This window comes from Hyla sarda, chromosome 9 (assembly GCF_029499605.1).
Source record: "Hyla sarda isolate aHylSar1 chromosome 9, aHylSar1.hap1, whole genome shotgun sequence".
Taxonomy (NCBI): domain Eukaryota; kingdom Metazoa; phylum Chordata; class Amphibia; order Anura; family Hylidae; genus Hyla; species Hyla sarda.
In genome coordinates, this window is record NC_079197.1 from 159,905,450 (window position 1) to 159,928,317 (window position 22,868).

Genomic DNA, 22,868 nt, shown 5'->3' on the forward strand with positions numbered 1-22,868 from the left:
CTCCACCAGATAGATGGTGTGGATGTGTAACAATTAGAATAATACAATACAGGAATATGGGTGCACTACTGTGGTAGATGTACACAATGACATTGGCTAATCCCTCAACACTGATGTTAAAATTGAGACATTCACCAGTATATCCTTATATGAAGGACACACCAGAGCCCGCACACCAACGCCAAGGTTTCTCAAGTGGCACGGGACCTAACGCTAACCTACCTGTGCGTGATAAGCAAAACCAGGGGCCAGTGGGCAATTACAGCAGCACTAGGTCGACATGCAGCCTGCTCCCAGTTCCCTCCAGTGTGACTGAGCACACATACAATGGGAGGAGGGAGAGAGGCTACAAGCCCCACCCAAGTTGGCTGATATAGGTGCATGGCCTCACAGGTGCAACCCTAATGCTGCCTGGAAAATGTTCAAGGCGCAATAACATATGGAGTTTACACACCTCCACGTATACATTTTTAAACGACAACAAAAAAGTGGTCTCAAATGGCTGGAGGTGTTCAACCCCAAATGCAGTTGTGCATATATACTGGGGGAGCAGATCCTGCCCTTGTGGTCCGTTGCTAGGGGCGATCCCCAGCATAAAAATGCATACAATGGAGGATGCCTGCAGCGGACTACAAGTGCCATGGAATGGGCACTGGTAATCATGGAATGGGCACTGGTAATCGTGGAATGGGCACTGGTAATCGTGGAATGGGCACTGGTAATCGTGGAATGGGCACTGGTAATCGTGGAATGGGCACTGGTAATCATGGAATGGGCACTGGTAATCATGGCATGGGCACTGGTAATCGTGGATTGGGCACTGGTAATCATGGCGATGCTTCCACCAGAATTTTTCCGGGATGTAATATTTGGCACCAAATCAGCTGTTATGGAAGCAAAATTGCAGATTTTGGCACCAAACTCGGCAACTTTGGCACAAAAAATAAAAAACAAAGCAGGCACGAAAATGATCTCGCACATATTATCATATTTTCAAAGCAGCACAAGAGACCTTTGAAAATGTGAGGAGAAAAAAAGTGTAATATCACTAACAGAAATTACAGTAGTTTTTGAATATCTCCCCCAAAATGTTTTCAAATCAATTGGTGCCAAAACTTTAAACAGATTTGTAAATTACTTCTATTTGAGAATCTTAATCTTTCCAGTACTTATCAGCTGCTGTATGCTCCAGAGGAAGTTGTGTAGTTCTTTCCAGTCTGATCACAGTGCTCTCTGCTGACACTTCTGTCCATGTCAGGAACTCATAGCAAACCTCTCCTGCTCTGAACAGTTCCTGACACGGACAGAGATGGCAGCAGAGAGCACCATGGTCAGACTTGAAAGTATACAGCAGCTGATAAGTACTGGGAGGATTAAAGGGGTTATCCAGGAAAAATACTTATTTAAATTTTTATATATATATAATATATATTAATTAGGGATGCACCGATATATCGGCGGCCGATACACATCGGCCGAAAATAGCTATTTCGGGGAAATGCCGAAACAACAAAAAATGTGCCGATAATGACCCACCTCCCCTGCCCGCCCACAGCACAAGTTGCAAACACTGCCAGTGGCAGAGGCACTCGTGGGCGGTGCAGGGGGGGCCGGGTGCAACATCTGGGGGGGCGCGCTCTCCGGGATAGGAATACTTATTTTTATGTGCCCGGGCCGGCTCCCGTGTGTGACTGCAGGCGGGGGCCGGCCAGAGCATATAAAACCTAATACTGTATACTAAAAACCAGGGGGCCTCCAGCTGTTGTGAAACTACAACTCCCAGCATGCCCGGACCGGCAAAGTCTGTCCGGGCATGCTGGGAGTTGTAGTTTCACAACAGCTGGAGACCCCCTGGTTTTTAGTATACAGTTAGTTTTTATATGCTCTGGTCGGCCCCCGCCTGCAGCCACACATGGGAGCCGGCCCGGGCACATAAAAAGAAGTATTCCTATCCTGGACATCCCTGTGTCCCGAAAAATCTTTTCGGGACATAAGGATGTCCGCCGGTCACTCACCATTCCCCGGCGTCCTCCTGCGATCCTCCTTCGGTCCCTCGCTTCTCCGCCTCTATGGTCGTACGCACGGGACGTCACTGACAACCATAGAGACGCAGGATGACCGCAGGATCGTCGCAGGAGAACGCGCGCTGGCCGGGGCCTGGTAAGTGACCGCGTCATTTTCTTGAGTCTTCCGGTCACCGCTCCTCCGGTCCCGGCACCTACTGCTATGGTCCATAGGCCATAGCAGTAGATGTGACCCCGGGCCGGAGGAGCGGTGACCGGATCACTGTGGGGGCAGCTGCCTAATATTGTGGGGTGGAGCTGCCTAATATTGTGGGGGGGGGGGGAGCTGCCTACTATTGTGGGGGGGGGGGGAGCTGCCTACTATTGTGTGGGGGGGGGGGAGCTGCCTACAAATGTGGGGGGGGGGGAGCTGCCTAATATTGTTGGGGGGAGCTGCCTAATATTGTGGGGGAACTGCCTACTATTGTGGGGAACCTGCCTACTATTGTGGGAGAGCTGCCTATTAATGTGGGGGAGCTGCCTACTATTGTGGGGGGAGCTGCCTACTATTGTGGGGGAGCTGCCTACTATTGTGGGGGAGCTGCCTACTATTGTGGGGGAGCTGCCTACTATTGTGGGGGAGCTGGCAATCTAATGTGGGGGAATCTAATCTAATGAGCGGAGCGCTGCAGTTTACCAGAAGACGGGGAGAAGTCCTTTTCGGTTTCTTTTTCGGTTTCGGCCAGACATTTTTTTTTTTTTTCGGTTTCGTTTCGGTTCTGAAATTTCCATCGGTGCACCTCTAATATATATATTAGAGGTGCACCGAAATGGAAATTTCAGAACCGAAACGAAACCGAAAAAAAAAAGTCTGGCCGAAACCGAAAAAGAAACCGAAAAGGACTTCTCCCCGTCTTCTGGTAAACTGCAGCGCTCCGCTCATTAGATTAGATATATATATATAATTTTTTTTTTTTTTTTCAACTGGCTCCAGAAAGTTAAACAGATTTGTAAATTACTTCGATTGAAAAATCTTAATCCTTCCAGTACTTATGAGCTGCTGAAATAATAATAATAATAATTTTCCTGGAATACCCCTTTAAGATTTTTTAATAGAAATTATTAACAAATCTCTATAACTTTCTACCACCCGTTGATTTAGAATTTTTTTTAAACTGCTGTTAACCCCTTCTTGTATTACAAGAGGCCACATGTACTGCTACTTATCCTGTCTGACCTGTGTCCTTCTTACCTTACAGGTGAAAGTAATTTTAGGAGAAGATCGGGAGGCGATGGGCATCCTTCTAAGTATAGATAATGAAGATGGAATAGTGCGTATGGATTTGGACGACCAACTCAAGATCCTCAACCTCCACTTCTTAGGAAAGCTGGAGTCGTGAGGCTGCGCCGACAGCAGGGCCCCACTTTTATTTCTGCCATCGTTTAAGATTAACTCTTTATGCAAGGGCAGTGTCCACAGCCGGAGTTCATTGGGATGGGGGAGGAGGGGGTTGGGTTTTCTAGGAACGGATCTGAATATAGAAATGATGCAGATAACTTTTTTTGTTATCAGGAACTACGTTCGGGGCCCAGGATGCTCTGTGTGAATAGGTCTGGAGGGGTTGCAGCAGTCGTCTCCACACACACACTTTATTTCATAGCTTTTCTCTTTCCACACATTGGCCCTCAGAGTTGTTTTTATTTTTAATGTTGTCTTCTGGTCGCTCGGATAGTGATATTTTCTCTGGTGCGAGTTCCACTGTGTAATATTTATATGGTGCAGTCAATAAACCAGGAGAATGGTGTCTGTGTGATCTGGATTTGGTGAACTACACGTGCAACTAATCAGAGGAGATCCCTATTGGTTAATCCAAGGCTTTCCTACCTACAGCAGTTGCAAAACTACAACTCCCAGCATGCCTGGACAGCCGTTGGCTGTCCAGGCATGCTGGGAGTTGTAGTTTTGCAACAGCTTAACCCCAGCTTAACTTTATTTATTTATTTTTTTTTTTTTAATCAACTGGTGCCAGAGAGTTAAACAGATTTGTAAATCACTACTATTAAAAAAAATCTTAATCCTTCCAGTACTTATTAGGGGCTGGATACTAAAGAGAAATCCAAAAAAGAAATGCATTTCCTGTGATGTCCTGACCACAGTGCTCTCTGCTGACCTCTGCTGTCCATTTTAGGAACTGTCCAGAGCAAGCATATGTTTGCTATGGGGATTTTCTCCTGCTCTGGACAGTTCCTAAAATGGACAGCAGAGAGCACTGTGGTCATGACATCAGAGGAAATGCATTTCTTTTTTTGGATTTCTCTTTAGTATACAGCCCCTAAAAAGTACTGGAAGGATTAAGATTTTTTTAATAGAAGTGATTTACAAATCTGTTTAACTTTCTGGTAGAGATGAGCGAACTTACAGTAAATTCGATTCGTCACGAACTTCTCGGCTCGGCAGTTGATGACTTAGCCTGCATAAATGAGTTCAGCTTTCCGGTGCTCCGGTGGGCTGGAAAAGGTGGATACAGTCCTAGGAAAGAGTCTCCTAGGATTGTATCCACCTTTTCCAGCCCACGGGAGCACCTGAAAGCTGAACTAATTTATGCAGGATAAGTCATCAACTGCCGAGCCGAGAAGTTCGTGACGAATCGAACTTACTGTAAGTTCGCTCATCTCTACTTTCTGGCACCAGTTGATTAAAAAAAAATAATAATTTCCACGGGAGTACCCCTTTAACAACCATCCAACGTCCTGTACACAACGTCCTGTGTATGACCGCGAGTATCGGAGCGGTGCTTGCGTCATACACGGCAGGTTCCGGCTGCTAGCAGCAGCCGGGGACCCACCTGTAATGGCCGACGTCCGCGATCGAGTACAGATCACGGTATCTGCAGCAATGCACATGTTAAAATATATGATCGAATCGCCTGCAGCGCTGCCGCGGGGATCCGATCATCTGTAATGGAGGACGGAGGTCCCCTCACCTGCCTCCGTCCGTCTCCCGGCGTCTCCTGCTCTGGTCTGAGATCGAGCAGACCAGAGCAGAAGATCCCATTTACCCCAAAAAAGCGTAAATTTCTTAAATTTTTTTTTTATAAACATATTTGGTATCGCAGTGTGCGTAAATGTCCGACCTATCAAAATATAATGTTAATGATCCCGTACGGTGAACAGCGTAAACGTAAAAAATTTAAGTCCAAAAATGCTGCTTTTTTTGTCACATTTTATTCCCAAAAAAATTTATAAAAAAATTATCTTAAAGTTTTATATATATGCAAATGTGGTATCGATAAAAAGTACAGATGACTGCACAAAAAATGAGCCCTCATACCGCCGCTTATACGGAAAAATGAAAGTTATAGGTGGTCAAAATAGGGCAATTTTAGTTTACTGATTTTGTACAAAAAGTTTGATTTTTTTTTAAGCGGTACAAAAATATAAAAGTATCTAGCCATGGGTATCATTTTAATCGTATTGCCCCACAGAATAAAGAACACGTCATTTCTACCGTAAAGTCTACAGAGTGAAAACAAAACCCTCCAAAATGTGCAAAATTGTTGTTTTCATTAAAATTTCCTCCCTTAAAAATTTTTTTTTTTTTTTTTTTGGTTCGCCGTACATTTTATCGTAAAAGGAGAGGTTACATTACAAAGTACAATTGGTCACCCAAAAAACAAGCCCTTATATGGGTCTGTAGATGGAAATATAAAAGAGTTATGGATTTTAGAAGGTGAGGAGGGAAAAAACGAAAAGGCAAAAATAAAATTGGCCTGGTCCTTAAGGTGAAAATGGGTTAAAGGAGTACTCCAGGATTGGAAAACTTTTCTCCTATCCTAAGGATAGGGGATAAGTTTCAGATCGCGGGGGGTGCGACCGCTGAGACCCACCGTGATCTCCTGTACGGGGCCCCCAGCAGTTTGTGGGAAGGGGGTGTGTCAACCAATTTTCTGTGTACCGTGTGTTAGGGGTACATTATGCATTTTTAATAATACTGCAACTACTGCAGATTGGTTTTGCTACACAATGGCTCTTATTTACTATTGCAAACCAGACATGTGTTGTGGGGTTGTGCGCCAGATTCTGCACCAGAATTGAAAGGAAAAAAAAACCCTGACTAACTTTCCATTTTGCTAAGAAAACCCGAAAAAGGAGCGTGTTCCTGACAGTTTCACAAAAACCCAACATATTTACTAAGGTTTACACATGAAATGTGGTGAATTTGAGCTGAGGAAAACCTGACAGATCAGAGCATGTGTAAAAAATTTAAAAAATTAAAAAATAAAAAAAAAGCGCAAAATGTAGGGAAACCTAAGTAAATATTGTGGAAAATAAATTGTAGGGAATTAAAACCCACAAAGAAACCTACACAACACTCTTAGTAAATAAGGGCCAATGTTTTTATTGTAGAACCAAACACTTCTGGGCAGAAGAGCCCCTTCATCAGGTGTATCAGTGTGCATGACAAGTTACTGGAATGATACAGGTACCATTCTAAGATGACACCCAGACTAAGGCACAACTGATAGTGGGCGGGGCCTGCTGTGCATAGTAACAAAGAGTTGGAATGAAGTGGGATTGCTGTAGATGACTGGAACACAGCGGAGAATCGTGCACCTAGCTGCTGTGCAAGGAGATGATCCCTCCAGTCAGTGTGCTCTGCACTAGATGTTTGTGAATGTAGTAGTTGTGCTAACGGTCTGAGGGTATATTATGTAGGCACACTGGACTATATACATGCAAATCTAAAGTGAGGTTGTATGGTGGAGGCAGCATCATGTCTGGAGGAGACCAGGCACTGCCCATCACCTGCCCAATACCACCCCTACAGTGATCATGGTGGGGGCAGCATCATGTCTGGAGGAAACCAGGCACTGCCCATCACCTGCCCAATACCACCCCTACAGTGATCATGGTGGGGGCAGCATCATATCTGGAGGAAACCAGGCACTGCCCATCACCTGCCCAATACCATCCCTACAGTGATCATGGTGGGGGCAGCATCATGTCTGGGGGAAACCAGGCACTGCCCAATACCATCCCTACAGTGATCATGGTGGGGGCAGCATCATATCTGGAGGAAACCAGGCACTGCCCATCACCTGCCCAATACCATCTCTACAGTGATCATGGTGGGGGCAGCATCATGTCTGGGGGAAACCAGGTACTGCCCAATACCATCCTTACAGTGATCATGGTGGGGGCAGCATCATGTCTGGAGGAAACCAGGCACTGCCCGTCACCTGCCCAATACCTTCCCTACAGTGATCATGGTGGGGGCAGCATCATATCTGGAGGAAACCAGGCACTGCCCATCACCTGCCCAATACCATCCCTACAGTGATCATGGTGGGGGCAGCATCATGTCTGGGGGAAACCAGGCACTGCCCATCACCTGCCCAATACCATCCCTACAGTGATCATGGTGGGGGCAGCATCATGTCTGGGGGAAACCAGGCACTGCCCATAACCTGCCCAATACCTTCCCTCCAGTGATCATGGTGGGGGCAGCATCATGTCTGGAGGAGACCAGGCACTGCCCATCACCTGCCCAATACCATCCCTACAGTGATCATGGTGGGGGCAGCATCATGTCTGGAGGAGACCAGGCACTGCCCATCACCTGCCCAATACCATCCTTACAGTGATCATGGTGAGGGCAGCATCATGTCTGGGGGAAACCAGGCACTGCCCATCACCTACCCAATACCATCCCTACAGTGATCATGGTGGGGGCAGCATCATGTCTGGGGAAACCAGGCACTGCCCATTACCTGCCCAATACCATCCCTACAGTGATCATGGTGGGGGCAGCATCATGTCTGGAGGAAAGCAAAGTACAGAGATCTTCTTTATAACAACCTGACCGAGAGTGCTCTGGACCTCAGACTGGGTCAAGACAACAAAGGAGGAACAACTCTATGAATATCCTTGATTGGCCCAGTCAGAACCCAGCCAGAACATCTCTGCAGAGACCTGAAAATGGCTTCCACCGAAGGTCCTGAACCAACCTGACCGCTTGAGAGGATCTGCAGAGAAGAATGACAGAAAATCCAAATCCAGGTGTGTAAACCTTGTGGCCTCATCCTCAAGAAGACCGGAGGCTGTGATCACTGCCAAAGGGGCTTCGACTAATTCCTAAGTTATGTTAATGCAATATCTAAGTTTTTCTTATTTAAGAAATTAACAAAGATGTCTAACATTCTGTTCTTTCTTTGTCATTATGGGGGCAACATAAAAGAAATAAAAAAGTTAAAGGGCCTGAAGACTTTCTGAATGCATTGTGTATTATAACAAATCCAGTATAACCAGGTCCTAAAATTCACTGATATAGGCTTTGGGAAGATTGGCAAAAAATAAATAAATAAAACTTGCTGAAAAGTTTGGAAAATAAGCATTTCTACAATGACAAAGTTTGCAGCAAAATTGCTCCGGGCTTGCCACTGCAAAATTGGAACAAATAACTTTTTAAAAATAAAAAATGGATTTAAAATGAGCATTTGCATGTTTTGCTTCTGATCCACAGCAGATCTGCAATAAAATCCATGACGCCTGCAGATTTATCACAGAATATGACTTCGCCATTGAGGTCTGTGGGCAAAATACACAATAAAAAATTATTTTTATTCAGAAGTTTCCTGTGAAAACCCATCTGTGAATTGTCACCGTAAAGGTGTTCATCAAGTGGGCAATGAGTTCATTTGGCAGCTCCTCGTAGGTTGGTCCAGGACAGCCATGCAGGTTGGTATAACACCGTGGATTGTTCATGGGCCGGCTAATGCTTCTGGTGCCGCAATATCAATAACGATGAGAAGTTGTTGTTTAATTGAAAACATTTTATTCAGTTTATTGTACAAAGCCCAATGTATCCCCCAGGGATCAATACACAAATAAATAAATAAAACCTTCATATATTTATCAGGTACATTTCAATGTTTAAATACATAATATATTAAATATAAATCAATAAATACTTTAAAAAAAATTCCAATCTTGTAGCACAGTACAGTGACCCCCCCCCCCCCCCCGACCTACGATGGCCCCAACATACAATAATTTCAACATGCGATGGCCTCTCAGAGGCAGCATCAACATATGATACATTTGTATGTCGGGGCCATCGCATAAACGGCTATCCGGCAGCGCTGACTGCTTCATCTGTCAACGGATAGCCGTTTACGGTGCCCAGTGTGATCCAGTGATGATCACTTACCTGTCCTCGAGGCTCCGGCGCGTCCTCTTCGGGATCCCCTGCATCGTCGGCGCTCTCCATCGTCATCATCACATCGCTGCGCACGCAGTCCCGTCATCCAATAGGAGCGGCATGCATAACGATGTGATTCCGGCGACGGAGAGCGAGGATGCCGGGGACTGCACGGGGACAGAGATGGAAGGCAACATCCAGGGCAGCGGTGACACGTGAGTATAACCTCCAATACCAGTGGTCTTCAACCTGCAGACCTCCACATGTTGCAAAACTACAACTCCCAGCATGCCCGGACAGCCGTTTGCTGTCCGGGCATGCTGGGTGTTGTAGTTTTGCAACATCTAGAGGTCCGCAGGTTGGAGACCACTGTCCTATACTTTACATTGCACGGATCCCTCAACATACGATGGTTTCAACAAACGATGGTCCATTTGGAACGGATCACCATCGTATGTTGAGGGACCACTGTATAAATAAATAAAAAAATAAAAATGAAAAAAGTCTTGACTTTTACTATACAGTTTAGAAATCATTGATGGATATTATGAAGCTTTAGAGCGGCTTCTCCTCCCGTGGGGGTGATTTTCTTGTATTTCCCTTATCATAGCATAAAATAGGACGGATGTATTAGTGATGTTCAGGAAATGGGAATAATTCATCTGAGCTTGGAAAGTGAGGAACGTCCTGTAGACTTTTTTTTTAAACTTCTTTTGAGGCTTCTCTGTAGTTACTTCCCATGAGCCCAACACACGACATCTTCCACCAGTAACTGGATGAGACCGAGTAACACAGCGTCCTGGAGACATTGTGTGGATGAATCTAAAAAATAAAAGAACCATGGTCAGAAACTTCTAGTCTTCAGCAAATCGTCATTTACGCTAAATGTCCAAAGTCACCGTCCAGGACAGTTCCACATGTAGATGGACCCTTGGGTGACAGTCACTGTGGCCCCCTTAGTGAACAAATCTAGGACATGTCTGCTCATAACCGAGCCTAGTGGTGTTGATGCCAACCTAGTTGTCAGTATATACATCTCAATTTAGACCCCCCCCCCCTGTTACAATATACTACTGGTTGTATTGGTCCATATTAAATAAAATCCAACCCAATTTAGACATTAAAAGGGAACTCCGGCCCTAAGACATCATATCCCCTATCGAAAGGATATGGGATAAGATGCCTGATCGTGGGGGTCCCGCTGCAGGTGTAATGTCCCAGTACCGGATATACTCTTGTATAGTACTTAGGCCCTGTCAGGTTGAGTCCCTCATTGTCCTAGGGGCTCTCCTGCAGCGTCTCCCCCATAGTAGTAATGTTATGTATGGTGTTGTGTATGGTGTTGTAAATATAGTGCATAATGTTATGTATAAGTATATAAAGTATAAAGGACCTTTAAGGACCTTTGGAGGTATCACCTGTTATATTCACATGATGTGTTATGTTACCCAGAGAGCACCAGTTGACCACCACACCTGCAGCTTGACCTATGGACTTCTGGCTTAGCCCCCCTTTATACGAGAGGCAGCCGTTACAATCTCTCTCTTCCACCATCACTCCTGCTGAGGACATCACAGATCCTATGCCCAGTACACCTGGAGGCCATAAATCCTGCACACCAGCCATATTGTCAGTAAGTCATCTCATCTATGTCTGCTGTCTCTACCAAAGTCAAGTCACTAGTCAAGTCAATCATATTCAGAGTGGCTGTATTAAAGTCTGACCCAAAAGTACTGCAAGTCCCAGCAAGCTGCAAGGCCCCTTCCGTCTTACTGGTAGACTCTCTGGGATTCTGGCCTACCTGTAAAGACTTTAAAGGGGTTCTCCGGTGCTTACACATCTTATCCCCTATCCAAAGGATAGGGGATAAGATGCCTGATCGCGGGAGTCCCGCCGCTGGGGACCCCCGGGATCATGCACGCGGCACCCCGTTTGTAATCAGTTCCCGGAGCGTGTTCGCTCCGGGACTGATTACCGACGACTACAGGGCGGGCAGCGTGTGACGTCACGCCCCCACCCCCGTGTGATGTCCCGCTCTGCCCCTCAATGCAAGCCTACGGGAGGGGGCGTGACAGCTGTCACATTTGGATAGGGGATAAGATGTCTAAGCACCGGAGTACCCCTTTAACAACTGTCTAACCTCAGTAAAGCAACCGTTAACCCTTACCTGGTCTTAGATTACTATTGCCCTGCCTAACCTTGGGATAGTGGTGCTACCGTTCGGGTGGTTACCGGAAAAACCATTCTGGCGTCACGAACATTAGGGGTTAATAACACCTTGCCCCTGGGCTATACTATCTGCCCCATCCATCTACACCCTTCACACCCCGTGATGACACCACAACTTTGGCGCCACCACACTGGGGACCCCCACAATCTTTCATGCAGCATCCCACTTTTATCAGCCTCCGGAGTGAACATCGCTCTGTGTCTGATGAATCACGATCATGGGTATCGTGATGTCACGGTCCCGCCCCCATGTGACGGCAGGCTCCATCCCCTCCCATAGGCTTGATGGCCGCCAGCCAGAAGGACATCATCGGTGCAGCTCTGACTTCTTGTCCCCCGGCAAACACAAGCAAAAGATTACAGTTCCACTTCGGCATTGCAACGTGTACTTGGTGTCCATGCCCAGGGATGGGTCGCAGACCAGCGCTGGACATTTTCGCACGCTTCTCTGGTAAATCTTTAACTCTTTGAGGTACTTGTTGCAGTGGAGAGCGCAGCAGGGCTTCACTGCGAATTTTTAAATTGGCCACAGAAATATAATCTTCACCTCCCCCCTTACTTTTTCGTTTGCCCAAGTTAAGCACAATCTCAACAGCAAAGTCCCGTACACTTCTGGGCTTAATTTTATTCGCTAAATGTGATAATTCCGGACAGTTCATATAGCACATTTCTTATTAGGGGGAGGACTATGGCCTTTGCAATAATGGTGGCTGAATAGCTGTAGGCACACACCCGTATCCTGTTCGTAAGACACCAAAAGAGTTGTGGTGACGGGGTGGTGCTGGTGATACTGCATGGTAGTTTGGTGTTAACCCTTAAATGTTGTGATGCCAGGGTGCGGTTTCCTCAAAGTAATGTTCCTACCGCCAAACGTCCCACGAACGGCAGGGAGAAATAACGGAATATCCACAGCAGATTTTATGAAGTAAACTTGAAGTAACTTTACTGTATATTTTATGCAACGGCATGTAACATAACAGTCTTATGAGAGAGAGAACCCGGGGTACAGGTTCCTCACAGGTTTGCTGGGACTTTGGGATCAATGAGCCTTGTTTGCTAGCCACTGTGCTACTATTTTTAGGAGATTTGAGCTTCTAGTAGTCACACAGGATTCAGTGATTTGAGCTTTGAATAACTCACGTTTAGTGGCTGCGGATTCTTAGGCTTTGGGCCTAGCTTGAATTGATGATTTGGGCTGAGATGTGCTTCTCTGATAATCCGGAACTAAGAGAGAGACAGAATTTTGTGGCTGCAGCCCCTTATATAATAAGGGGGGTGGAACAAAACTCATTGGTCAGCATAACCTGTCAGTCCTGACCCAGTGAACTCTGGGTATCACATGACCCAAAGGTCCTTAAACCATAATACAATGAATTAAAGGCACGTGACCTCTAAGGTCCTATACAGAGGTATTCCTATATAACATTTTAATATATATATGTATGTATATATATATATGAAATACCATTTATATGAGGTGACAAGGGGTTAGTCCCAAAGGAGAGCCCTATTGTCATGGAGGGGCTCTGGCTGAGGGGACTTTAGACATAGGGACAGGGACCGGGACACCACATTTTGTACTGTCCCCATGTGCAGGAGGGTTTTTGCACTTTAAACACTCTTTTTTCCACTTGTATTTAGTGTGGTTCTCATAAGCGGGGTGATGCTAAAGTATTTTAAGGGTTTGAACCTGTCTTAAGGTAATCTGTGGGGAGTGAGTGTTATCTTTAAGGATGGGGTCATAACGCGCTTTTTTAAAAAAATATCCCTTCGTTTATTATGAGAGGTAGAAAAATTGGTTATAAAATGATGACATTTTTGTGGATTATTGTCCAAATGTTAATGTTGGGATATTTTTCTCTGGTTTACAGCAGGGTCATTGGTTAGGACTCCATTGTATGCAGCTTTTCACCTTATTCTGTGGAACTGACTGTACAGGATGATCTTCTTTCACTTACTATAATGGTAGTTCGAGTCTAGTAGACTGTTACAGTTTTGAAGTATTTTTTGTGACAATTTCAATACCCCCAAAGAAAGTTTTAGTTGTAAATATTTAAAGGGGTACTCCACTTCTCAGTGTTTAAAACAAACAGCCGTTACGCCCCCTCCCATAGACTTGCATTGAGGGGATGGGGCTCTGACATAGCGTCATGAGCTCCTGGCGCAGGCTCCAGCGTTCGGAACAGTTTGGTCCAAACGCTGAGCAGTGGAGTACCCCTTTAATCTATCCTCAAATCTCCTTTCTGTGGCCAAAAGACAACTAAGACAACTAAATAAAGGCTTGTCACTGCCCCACAGAAAAGCCCAATGATTTTAGTTTATTAGTAAATCTTAGTGTATTTACTATACATGCAAATTAACCCTTACAAGACACTCTGTCCTTAAAGAGAGATGTCTATTCTGAACCCACAAATTCAGGGTCTGACATATTACTAGATCCCTTTCCTATCATAACAAATCTGAAACCAAGATCTAACTGTGATGCCATTTACCATAGAGGTTGTTATATTGATATAAATTTACTTTGGTTTCATCTGACGTATATATATATATATATATATAACTTAAGCCATGAGTATATACAGTAGTGGGATACCCAATACTATACACCTTTGGAAGCAGACCCTACTTTAACATTTCAAAAAGTGTCCATGACCAGTTGGTAAATTAAGTCTTCCAAATAGGAATATTGAATAAGAAAGAACAACATTTTCTAATCATCAAAAAGCCAAAACTGCTCATATTTTACCACTTACCAAAGATCCACAAAAGCCTACAGAACCCCATTTCCCATAGACCCATCATATCCAGGAATACTTTGCCCATCACCAACATCTCCTGTATATAAATTCCCCATTATAGGGATATGGGATCAAGTTAATACTTTACCTAAAGAACACCCCCAACCCCGATAAAGATCTTGCAAGACGACCAATAAAAACAGGCGTACCTATGCGCTACCTTAGATATTCCAACATTCTACATGATCTAAGGGTTAAGGTTATAACCTCTGTTCCTGCTGAACAGAAGAAGATCCTAATGAACAGCATTTTATTTATCATGAAACACAACATTCAACTCCCAGCTGCACTACCAATCCAGGTATGGCCATGGGTACCCGGTTTGCTCCATCATTTGCTAACTGGGGGAATAGAAGCATCAATTCATCATTTCCCCTGGAAGAATAACATATAACATATTTTATATAAGGGGTACATGGCCGACCTCAAATGTTACATTAAAGAGCTCAACAGAGGACTTTGCACGTTTCACAGAATATTTAAATTACAATACATGAAATCAGAGATTATCTGGGAAATATTCTATTCTGTCTATTGAATATTTACATCTAGAACTTTTTTCCAGGGGTTTGGCTTCTAATGTGTTCTAACTCTCCCCAGTGACAAATAGCAATAGGTCACATGTCCTTTTTAATTGAATATCTAAGAAAAGCTTAGAAAATAAATTCATCAATAGAATCAAATATAAAGTAATTTAGGTTTATTGAAACATCAACATTTAAAAGGAAAATAAGCCCAATGTATCCAGGAGGACAACAGGATGGAAATAAATACAATAAAATAATTATTAAACTATAATAATTTAACATATAAAAATATAATAACATAATAATTTAACATAAATAAATATAATAAATATATGTTATAATAATACATTATAAAATAAATAACTTTTAATAAATATGAAAAATATTCTTATAAAATATAATAGCTCAGAAGGTTCACTGAAAGATGATATTCACTCTTCTGATCTGGAGGTCATGACAGGTGACTATGTAGACTCTTGTCTAGAGATTCTCTTCTGTGTAGACGGATCTACTGATGTTCTCCACCATTAACTCCTTCCTGTAGACTTGTGTATTTCTTTAGACGTTTCTCTGTAGTTACTTCCCATGAGCCCAACACCCGACATCTTCCACCAGTAACTGGATGAGACCGAGTAACACAGCGTCCTGGAGACATTGTGCAGAGGCCTAAAGAATAATAATAATATGAAAAGTGTTAGTAAGTAACATTGTGGACCCAACATTACATAATATTACTGAGTTTCTGTCATCTCCTCTATCTGCCACTCTGTATTCCTTACATGTCTTCTATGTATAAAAGATCATTGTATAATGGGATTTCCTCCAGTCATCAGTAGACCCTCATCTATATGTCCAGGATCATGTATCTGCTCCAAGGACATAACTGCAGGGGGTGCGGAGGGTGAAGTTGCACCTTAGCCCAGAAGCTTGAGGGGCCATAACATTTCTTCTATATGAGGAGACCAGGACCATAAATTAAGCATTGTAGCTTGGGGCCCTGTTACAAATTTTAAGCCTCTGTTCACCACTATGGAGAAGAGGATGATATTGGTTCAGGTTACATCTGTAGGTCAGTATAGGACACTTACCTCTTCCACAAAGTGCTGGAGATGGTGCAGCCATGGCTTCAGCTCCTCAGATGGGGTTTTACTGTGTCCTGATAATTCTCTCTGAATGTGAGAAATACAAGAAATAAGATATGGGTCAGTATATCCAGTACCGGCACCAAAACATCACCGCTGTCACGATGCCGGCTGGCAGGAGGTGGATCCTCTGTGCCAGAGAGGGATTGGCGTGGACCGTGCTAGTGGACCGGTTCTAAGTCACTACTGGTTTTCACCAGAGCCCGCCGCAAAGCGGGATGGTCTTGCTGCGGCGGTAGTGACCAGGTCGTATCCACTAGCAACGGCTCAACCTCTCTGGCTGCTGAAGATAGGCGCGGTACAAGGGAGTAGACAGAAGCAAGGTCGGACGTAGCAGAAGGTCGGGGGCAGGCGGCAAGGTTCGTAGTCAGGGTGATAGCAGAAGCTCTGGTACACAGGCTTTGGAGACACAAAAACGCTTTCACTGGCACAAGGCAACAAGATCCGGCAAGGGAGTGCATGGGAGGAGGTCAGATATAGTCAGGGACCAGGTGGAAGCCAATTAAGCTAATTGGGCCAGGCACCAATCATTGGTGCACTGGCCCTTTAAGTCTCAGGGAGCTGGCGCGCGCGCGCCCTAGAGAGCGGAGCCGCGCGCGCCAGCACATGACAGCAGGGGACGGGAACGGGTAAGTGACCTGGGATGCGATTCGCGAGCGGGCGCGTCCCGCTGTGCGAATCGCATCCCCGACGGCCATGACAGTGCAGCGCTCCCGGTCAGCGGGACCGACCGGGGCGCTGCGGAGAGAGAGACGCCGTACGCGCTCCGGGGAGGAGCGGGGACCCGGAGCGCTAGGCGTAACAGTACCCCCCCCCTTAGGTCTCCCCTTCTCTTTGTCCGGTAACTGCCCCCCCTGGGATGAGGACACCGGGAAAGGATGGAGGGATTCCTCAACGGCAGGCAGTACAGCAGGAGTGGGAATGGGGAGGGAGGGCAGAGGGCGAGGCCTGGCACGGGGCAGTGTGACACCAGGACGAGGGCCACGAGGAGGCACCGAGGCTTGCCTGACTGGACTGGGAGGGGGGGAGAGGCACTTCTTATGGCAGGCAGAGTCCATAAAGACCTTAGGGAGACCGGATACAAGGGGAACCACAGGGTCACGGCAGGGAGTACTGGGAACCGGTTTAAGGCAGTCCTTGAAGCAAGAGGTACCCCAGCTCTTGATCTCCCCTGTGGACCAATCCAGGGTTGGGGAGTGGTGTTGAAGCCAGGGTAGTCCAAGGAGAATTTCGGAAGTGCAATTGGAGAGGACCAAAAACTAAATTTTTTCGTGATGAGTTCTGATGCACATTAGGAGGGGCTCCGTGCGGTAACGCACGGTGCAATCCAACCTGGCTCCGTTGACCACGGAAATGTGGAGTGGCTTGACAAGACGGGTCACTGGGATGCGGAATTTATTCACCAAGGACTCCCGAATAAAATTCCCAGAGGCACCAGAGTCCAGGCAGGCCACGGCTGAGAGGGAAGAGCTGGCTGAAGGCGAAATCCGTACAGGCACCGTGAGACGTGGAGAAGCCGACTTAGCATCAAGAGACGCCACACCCACGAGAGCTGGGTGCGAGCGTGCGTTTCCCAGACGTGGAGGACGGATAGGGCAATCCACCAAAAAATGTTCGGTACTGGCACAGTACAGACAAAGATTCTCTTCCTTACGGCGATTCCTCTCTTCCAGGGTCAGGCGAGACCGATCCACTTGCATGGCCTCCTCGGCGGGAGGCCTAGGCGCAGATTGCAATGGAGACTGTGGGAGAGGTGTCCAGAGATCTAAGTCTTTTTCCTGGCGGAGCTCTTGATGCCTTTCAGAAAAACGCATGTCAATGCGAGTGGCTAGATGAATGAGTTCATGCAGGTTAGCAGGAGTTTCTCGTGCGGCCAGAACATCTTTAATGTTGCTGGATAGGCCTTTTTTAAAGGTCGCGCAGAGGGCCTCATTATTCCAGGAAAGTTCAGAAGCAAGAGTACGGAATTGTATGGCGTACTCGCCAACGGAAGAATTACCCTGGACCAGGTTCAGCAGGGCAGTCTCAGCAGAAGAGGCTCGGGCAGGTTCCTCAAAGACACTTCGAATTTCCGAGAAGAAGGAGTGTACAGAGGCAGTGACGGGGTCATTGCGGTCCCAGAGCGGTGTGGCCCATGACAGGGCTTTTCCAGACAGAAGGCTGACTACGAAAGCCACCTTAGACCTTTCAGTAGGAAACTGGTCCGACATCATCTCCAAGTGCAGGGAACATTGCGAAAGAAAGCCACGGCAAAACTTAGAGTCCCCATTAAATTTGTCCGGCAAGGACAGGCGGAGGCTAGGAGTGGCCACTCGCTGCGGAAGGGGTGCAGGAGCTGGCGGAGGAGATGATTGCTGCTGAAGTTGCGACTGAAGTTGCTGCACAATGGTGGACACTTCCGACAGCTGGTGGGTTAGATGGGCGATCTGTCGGGATTGCTGGGCGACCACCGTGGTGATATCAGAGATATAAGGCAGAGGAACCTCAGCGGGATCCATGGCCGGATCTACTGTCACGATGCCGGCTGGCAGGAGGTGGATCCTCTGTGCCAGAGAGGGATTGGCGTGGACCGTGCTAGTGGACCGGTTCTAAGTCACTACTGGTTTTCACCAGAGCCCGCCGCAAAGCGGGATGGTCTTGCTGCGGCGGTAGTGACCAGGTCGTATCCACTAGCAACGGCTCAACCTCTCTGGCTGCTGAAGATAGGCGCGGTACAAGGGAGTAGACAGAAGCAAGGTCGGACGTAGCAGAAGGTCGGGGGCAGGCGGCAAGGTTCGTAGTCAGGGTGATAGCAGAAGCTCTGGTACACAGGCTTTGGAGACACAAAAACGCTTTCACTGGCACAAGGCAACAAGATCCGGCAAGGGAGTGCATGGGAGGAGGTCAGATATAGTCAGGGACCAGGTGGAAGCCAATTAAGCTAATTGGGCCAGGCACCAATCATTGGTGCACTGGCCCTTTAAGTCTCAGGGAGCTGGCGCGCGCGCGCCCTAGAGAGCGGAGCCGCGCGCGCCAGCACATGACAGCAGGGGACGGGAACGGGTAAGTGACCTGGGATGCGATTCGCGAGCGGGCGCGTCCCGCTGTGCGAATCGCATCCCCGACGGCCATGACAGTGCAGCGCTCCCGGTCAGCGGGACCGACCGGGGCGCTGCGGAGAGAGAGACGCCGTACGCGCTCCGGGGAGGAGCGGGGACCCGGAGCGCTAGGCGTAACAGTACCCCCCCCCTTAGGTCTCCCCTTCTCTTTGTCCGGTAACTGCCCCCCCTGGGATGAGGACACCGGGAAAGGATGGAGGGATTCCTCAACGGCAGGCAGTACAGCAGGAGTGGGAATGGGGAGGGAGGGCAGAGGGCGAGGCCTGGCACGGGGCAGTGTGACACCAGGACGAGGGCCACGAGGAGGCACCGAGGCTTGCCTGACTGGACTGGGAGGGGGGGAGAGGCACTTCTTATGGCAGGCAGAGTCCATAAAGACCTTAGGGAGACCGGATACAAGGGGAACCACAGGGTCACGGCAGGGAGTACTGGGAACCGGTTTAAGGCAGTCCTTGAAGCAAGAGGTACCCCAGCTCTTGATCTCCCCTGTGGACCAATCCAGGGTTGGGGAGTGGTGTTGAAGCCAGGGTAGTCCAAGGAGAATTTCGGAAGTGCAATTGGAGAGGACCAAAAACTAAATTTTTTCGTGATGAGTTCCGATGCACATTAGGAGGGGCTCCGTGCGGTAACGCACGGTGCAATCCAACCTGGCTCCGTTGACCGCGGAAATGTGGAGTGGCTTGACAAGACGGGTCACCGGGATGCGGAATTTATTCACCAAGGACTCCCGAATAAAATTCCCAGAGGCACCAGAGTCCAGGCAGGCCACGGCTGAGAGGGAAGAGCTGGCTGAAGGCGAAATCCGTACAGGCACCGTGAGACGTGGAGAAGCCGACTTAGCATCAAGAGACGCCACACCCACGAGAGCTGGGTGCGAGCGTGCGTTTCCCAGACGTGGAGGACGGATAGGGCAATCCACCAAAAAATGTTCGGTACTGGCACAGTACAGACAAAGATTCTCTTCTTTACGGCGATTCCTCTCTTCCAGGGTCAGGCGAGACCGATCCACTTGCATGGCCTCCTCGGCGGGAGGCCTAGGCGCAGATTGCAATGGAGACTGTGGGAGAGGTGTCCAGAGATCTAAGTCTTTTTCCTGGCGGAGCTCTTGATGCCTTTCAGAAAAACGCATGTCAATGCGAGTGGCTAGATGAATGAGTTCATGCAGGTTAGCAGGAGTTTCTCGTGCGGCCAGAACATCTTTAATGTTGCTGGATAGGCCTTTTTTAAAGGTCGCGCAGAGGGCCTCATTATTCCAGGAATAGTGAGGCCGGTTCTAAGTCACTACTGGTTTTCACCAGAGCCCGCCGCAAAGCGGGATGGTCTTGCTGCGGCGGTAGTGACCAGGTCGTATCCACTAGCAACGGCTCAACCTCTCTGGCTGCTGAAGATAGGCGCGGTACAAGGGAGTAGACAGAAGCAAGGTCGGACGTAGCAGAAGGTCGGGGGCAGGCGGCAAGGTTCGTAGTCAGGGTGATAGCAGAAGTTCTGGTACACAGGCTTTGGAGACACAAAAACGCTTTCACTGGCACAAGGCAACAAGATCCGGCAAGGGAGTGCATGGGAGGAGGTCAGATATAGTCAGGGACCAGGTGGAAGCCAATTAAGCTAATTGGGCCAGGCACCAATCATTGGTGCACTGGCCCTTTAAGTCTCAGGGAGCTGGCGCGCGCGCGCCCTAGAGAGCGGAGCCGCGCGCGCCAGCACATGACAGCAGGGGACGGGAACGGGTAAGTGACCTGGGATGCGATTCGCGAGCGGGCGCGTCCCGCTGTGCGAATCGCATCCCCAACGGCCATGACAGTGCAGCGCTCCCGGTCAGCGGGACCGACCGGGGCGCTGCGGAGAGAGAGACGCCGTACGCGCTCCGGGGAGGAGCGGGGACCCGGAGCGCTAGGCGTAACAACCGCATGGACCATGTAAACAATGAAGATGAGGATCATATGAACTTACACAGATCAGAAGATCATCTCTGATTCTGAGGAACATCATGTATGACTGTGATACAGGGTCCGGCACAGCAGACGTGGAAAGATTTGCCAGAACTTCTGTAGTTACTGTAACTCGCTCCAAGGTCAGAATCAGACGGTCACTGGGCTGTAGAAGGGGAGAAGATAGAAAGACAAAATAGTTTGGTGAGATTGACTTCAGAGGATTATTATAAGAAACTGTTGAGCAGGAGAAGAGATCACCAGACATGTACTTACCTTTAGGTCACATACAGACGGCTTGTGTCTCATCATTCTTCTGTAGCATTTGATGGCACTGGTGGACATGTTCTTCTCCTGAGGAGGTTAAACAGGATTTATTGGATCTTTACATCATGTAATGTCTATAATACACTGAGTATAAATGACTTCATTTACAATATGTTCTATGTTTGCTGCTGATGTCTATTATACAGAATGAGCCGAAAGTCAGGAAACACATAGATGCTTCATCTCATCATGTACTAGAACTATTGGTGTATCTAATATATTGGTTCCTCCACCATTCTACAATCTACAAATCCACCATATAATACATCATGAAAAAGATGTATTATAGATTTTGTTTGCCTTTTGACCCAACCCCCATAGCTGTGAATCAGAATCCCCTCAGTATAACCCAATCCTCCTCCTTACATGTTCATTCTGCAGTTGTCTGATCCCCGTGATGTCAGTGGAAGATACTGATTTATATCTGGACATCGGGCAGCGTCTCCGGTGTGGATGTCCGGTCACTGCCACAAGTAGAATACTGAACACCACCAGTCTGATGTCCATGGCTGGAGGATTGGGGCCGATCTGGTGACTTTCTTCTCTTCCTATCAACCTGTGTAGAAGATATTAATACATATAATATGATTATTGTCTATAAATCCACCATGTAAATGTCCCCAGCTCTGATATTCTGTATATACACCCAGTAGAAGGTTCTCACCTGCCCGGTTGTCTTGTGTCTCTCTGATGATCTTCTCAGCTCTGTCCCAAGTCTTCCCATGTTTCTCCTTTTATATTTCAGACTCCAGAGGAGAAATTCCTCCATATTCAGGATGTGGAGATATCTTCTCTCTATGATCAGAATACAAGTGACATTAGACAAGTGACGGCAGCCGTGGGAACTCCTTACAGCTTTCAGTTTCCTTCCTATACAGGTGAGAAGGAGACTCCAGGTAAATGGGAGGAGTCTCCTCCACTACTACAGGTGACAGGAGGAATCTCCGCTGTATACAGAGAGATAACATGTACTAATATAGAGATAGATACTGAGGGACTGGAGGGTCTTTATTATATATATTAGTTCTCCCTGTATTAGGGGAAGGAGTGTTAGGAGGAGTCTTCTCCCATTTACTTGAAGTCAGATCTTCCTATAGGGTAGTATGCCAGACTTGAGGTTTAGCAGAATACAGGTGTAATCTCCGTCTGGGAAACTTCTCATCTTGTGTTATATGAAAGACACAAAGACCTTGTAGTATCCTTGTATATGGCACTGGTGACGCCTTCCCTGGAGGTCAGTAATGGGGCAGATGGACCAACAATAGTGCAGTAGTAGGAAGAGGAAAGATACAGAATTCTCGGCATGAAACCACTTCTCCGGAACAGATGATTTAGGGATAACTCTGTCATGTGGTGTACGGGAGATGTCTTCTATAGCTGTGATCTCAAACTCTAGAATATTATTCCAATAGACTAGGGCAGCGTGTTCAGAGGCACTTAGTGTAACATCGCCTTGGTAACATTATGGTGATTGATTGATCACACAGCTTTATAGTTGTTGTTTTGTTCTGTCCACATATTGTCCTTCATATCATCCCAACATCTGCAGGAGGGTTTTTGCACTTTAAACACTCTTTTATCCACTTGTATTTAGTGGGTTTCTCATAAGCGG

At 47.1% G+C, this 22,868-nt stretch overlaps 2 protein-coding genes across 4 annotated transcripts in view; one reads left to right on the top strand and one right to left on the bottom strand.

The window, feature by feature from the left end:
* SUPT5H (SPT5 homolog, DSIF elongation factor subunit) overlaps window positions 1-3,808 on the top strand; it is a 48,641-nt gene extending 44,833 nt beyond the window's left edge. For all 3 annotated transcript variants that reach the window (XM_056541206.1, XM_056541208.1, XM_056541207.1), the window contains one exon: window positions 3,263-3,808. In XM_056541206.1, coding sequence (XP_056397181.1) covers window positions 3,263-3,403 — 141 coding nt within the window. In that variant the 3' untranslated portion in view covers window positions 3,404-3,808. The remainder of the gene's footprint in view (window positions 1-3,262) is intronic.
* Window positions 3,809-15,184: 11,376 nt separating this feature from the next.
* Window positions 15,185-22,051, bottom strand: LOC130291203 (interferon lambda-3-like). Its single transcript, XM_056539735.1, has 6 exons — window positions 21,921-22,051; window positions 21,623-21,812; window positions 21,206-21,283; window positions 20,952-21,095; window positions 15,850-15,930; window positions 15,185-15,427 (listed from the first exon to the last, which is right to left on the bottom strand). Exons 2-6 carry the CDS (start codon window positions 21,761-21,763, stop codon window positions 15,338-15,340), a joined length of 534 nt encoding a protein of 177 aa, XP_056395710.1. The 5' UTR covers window positions 21,764-21,812; window positions 21,921-22,051; the 3' UTR covers window positions 15,185-15,337.
* Between the last annotated feature and the right edge of the window lie 817 nt (window positions 22,052-22,868).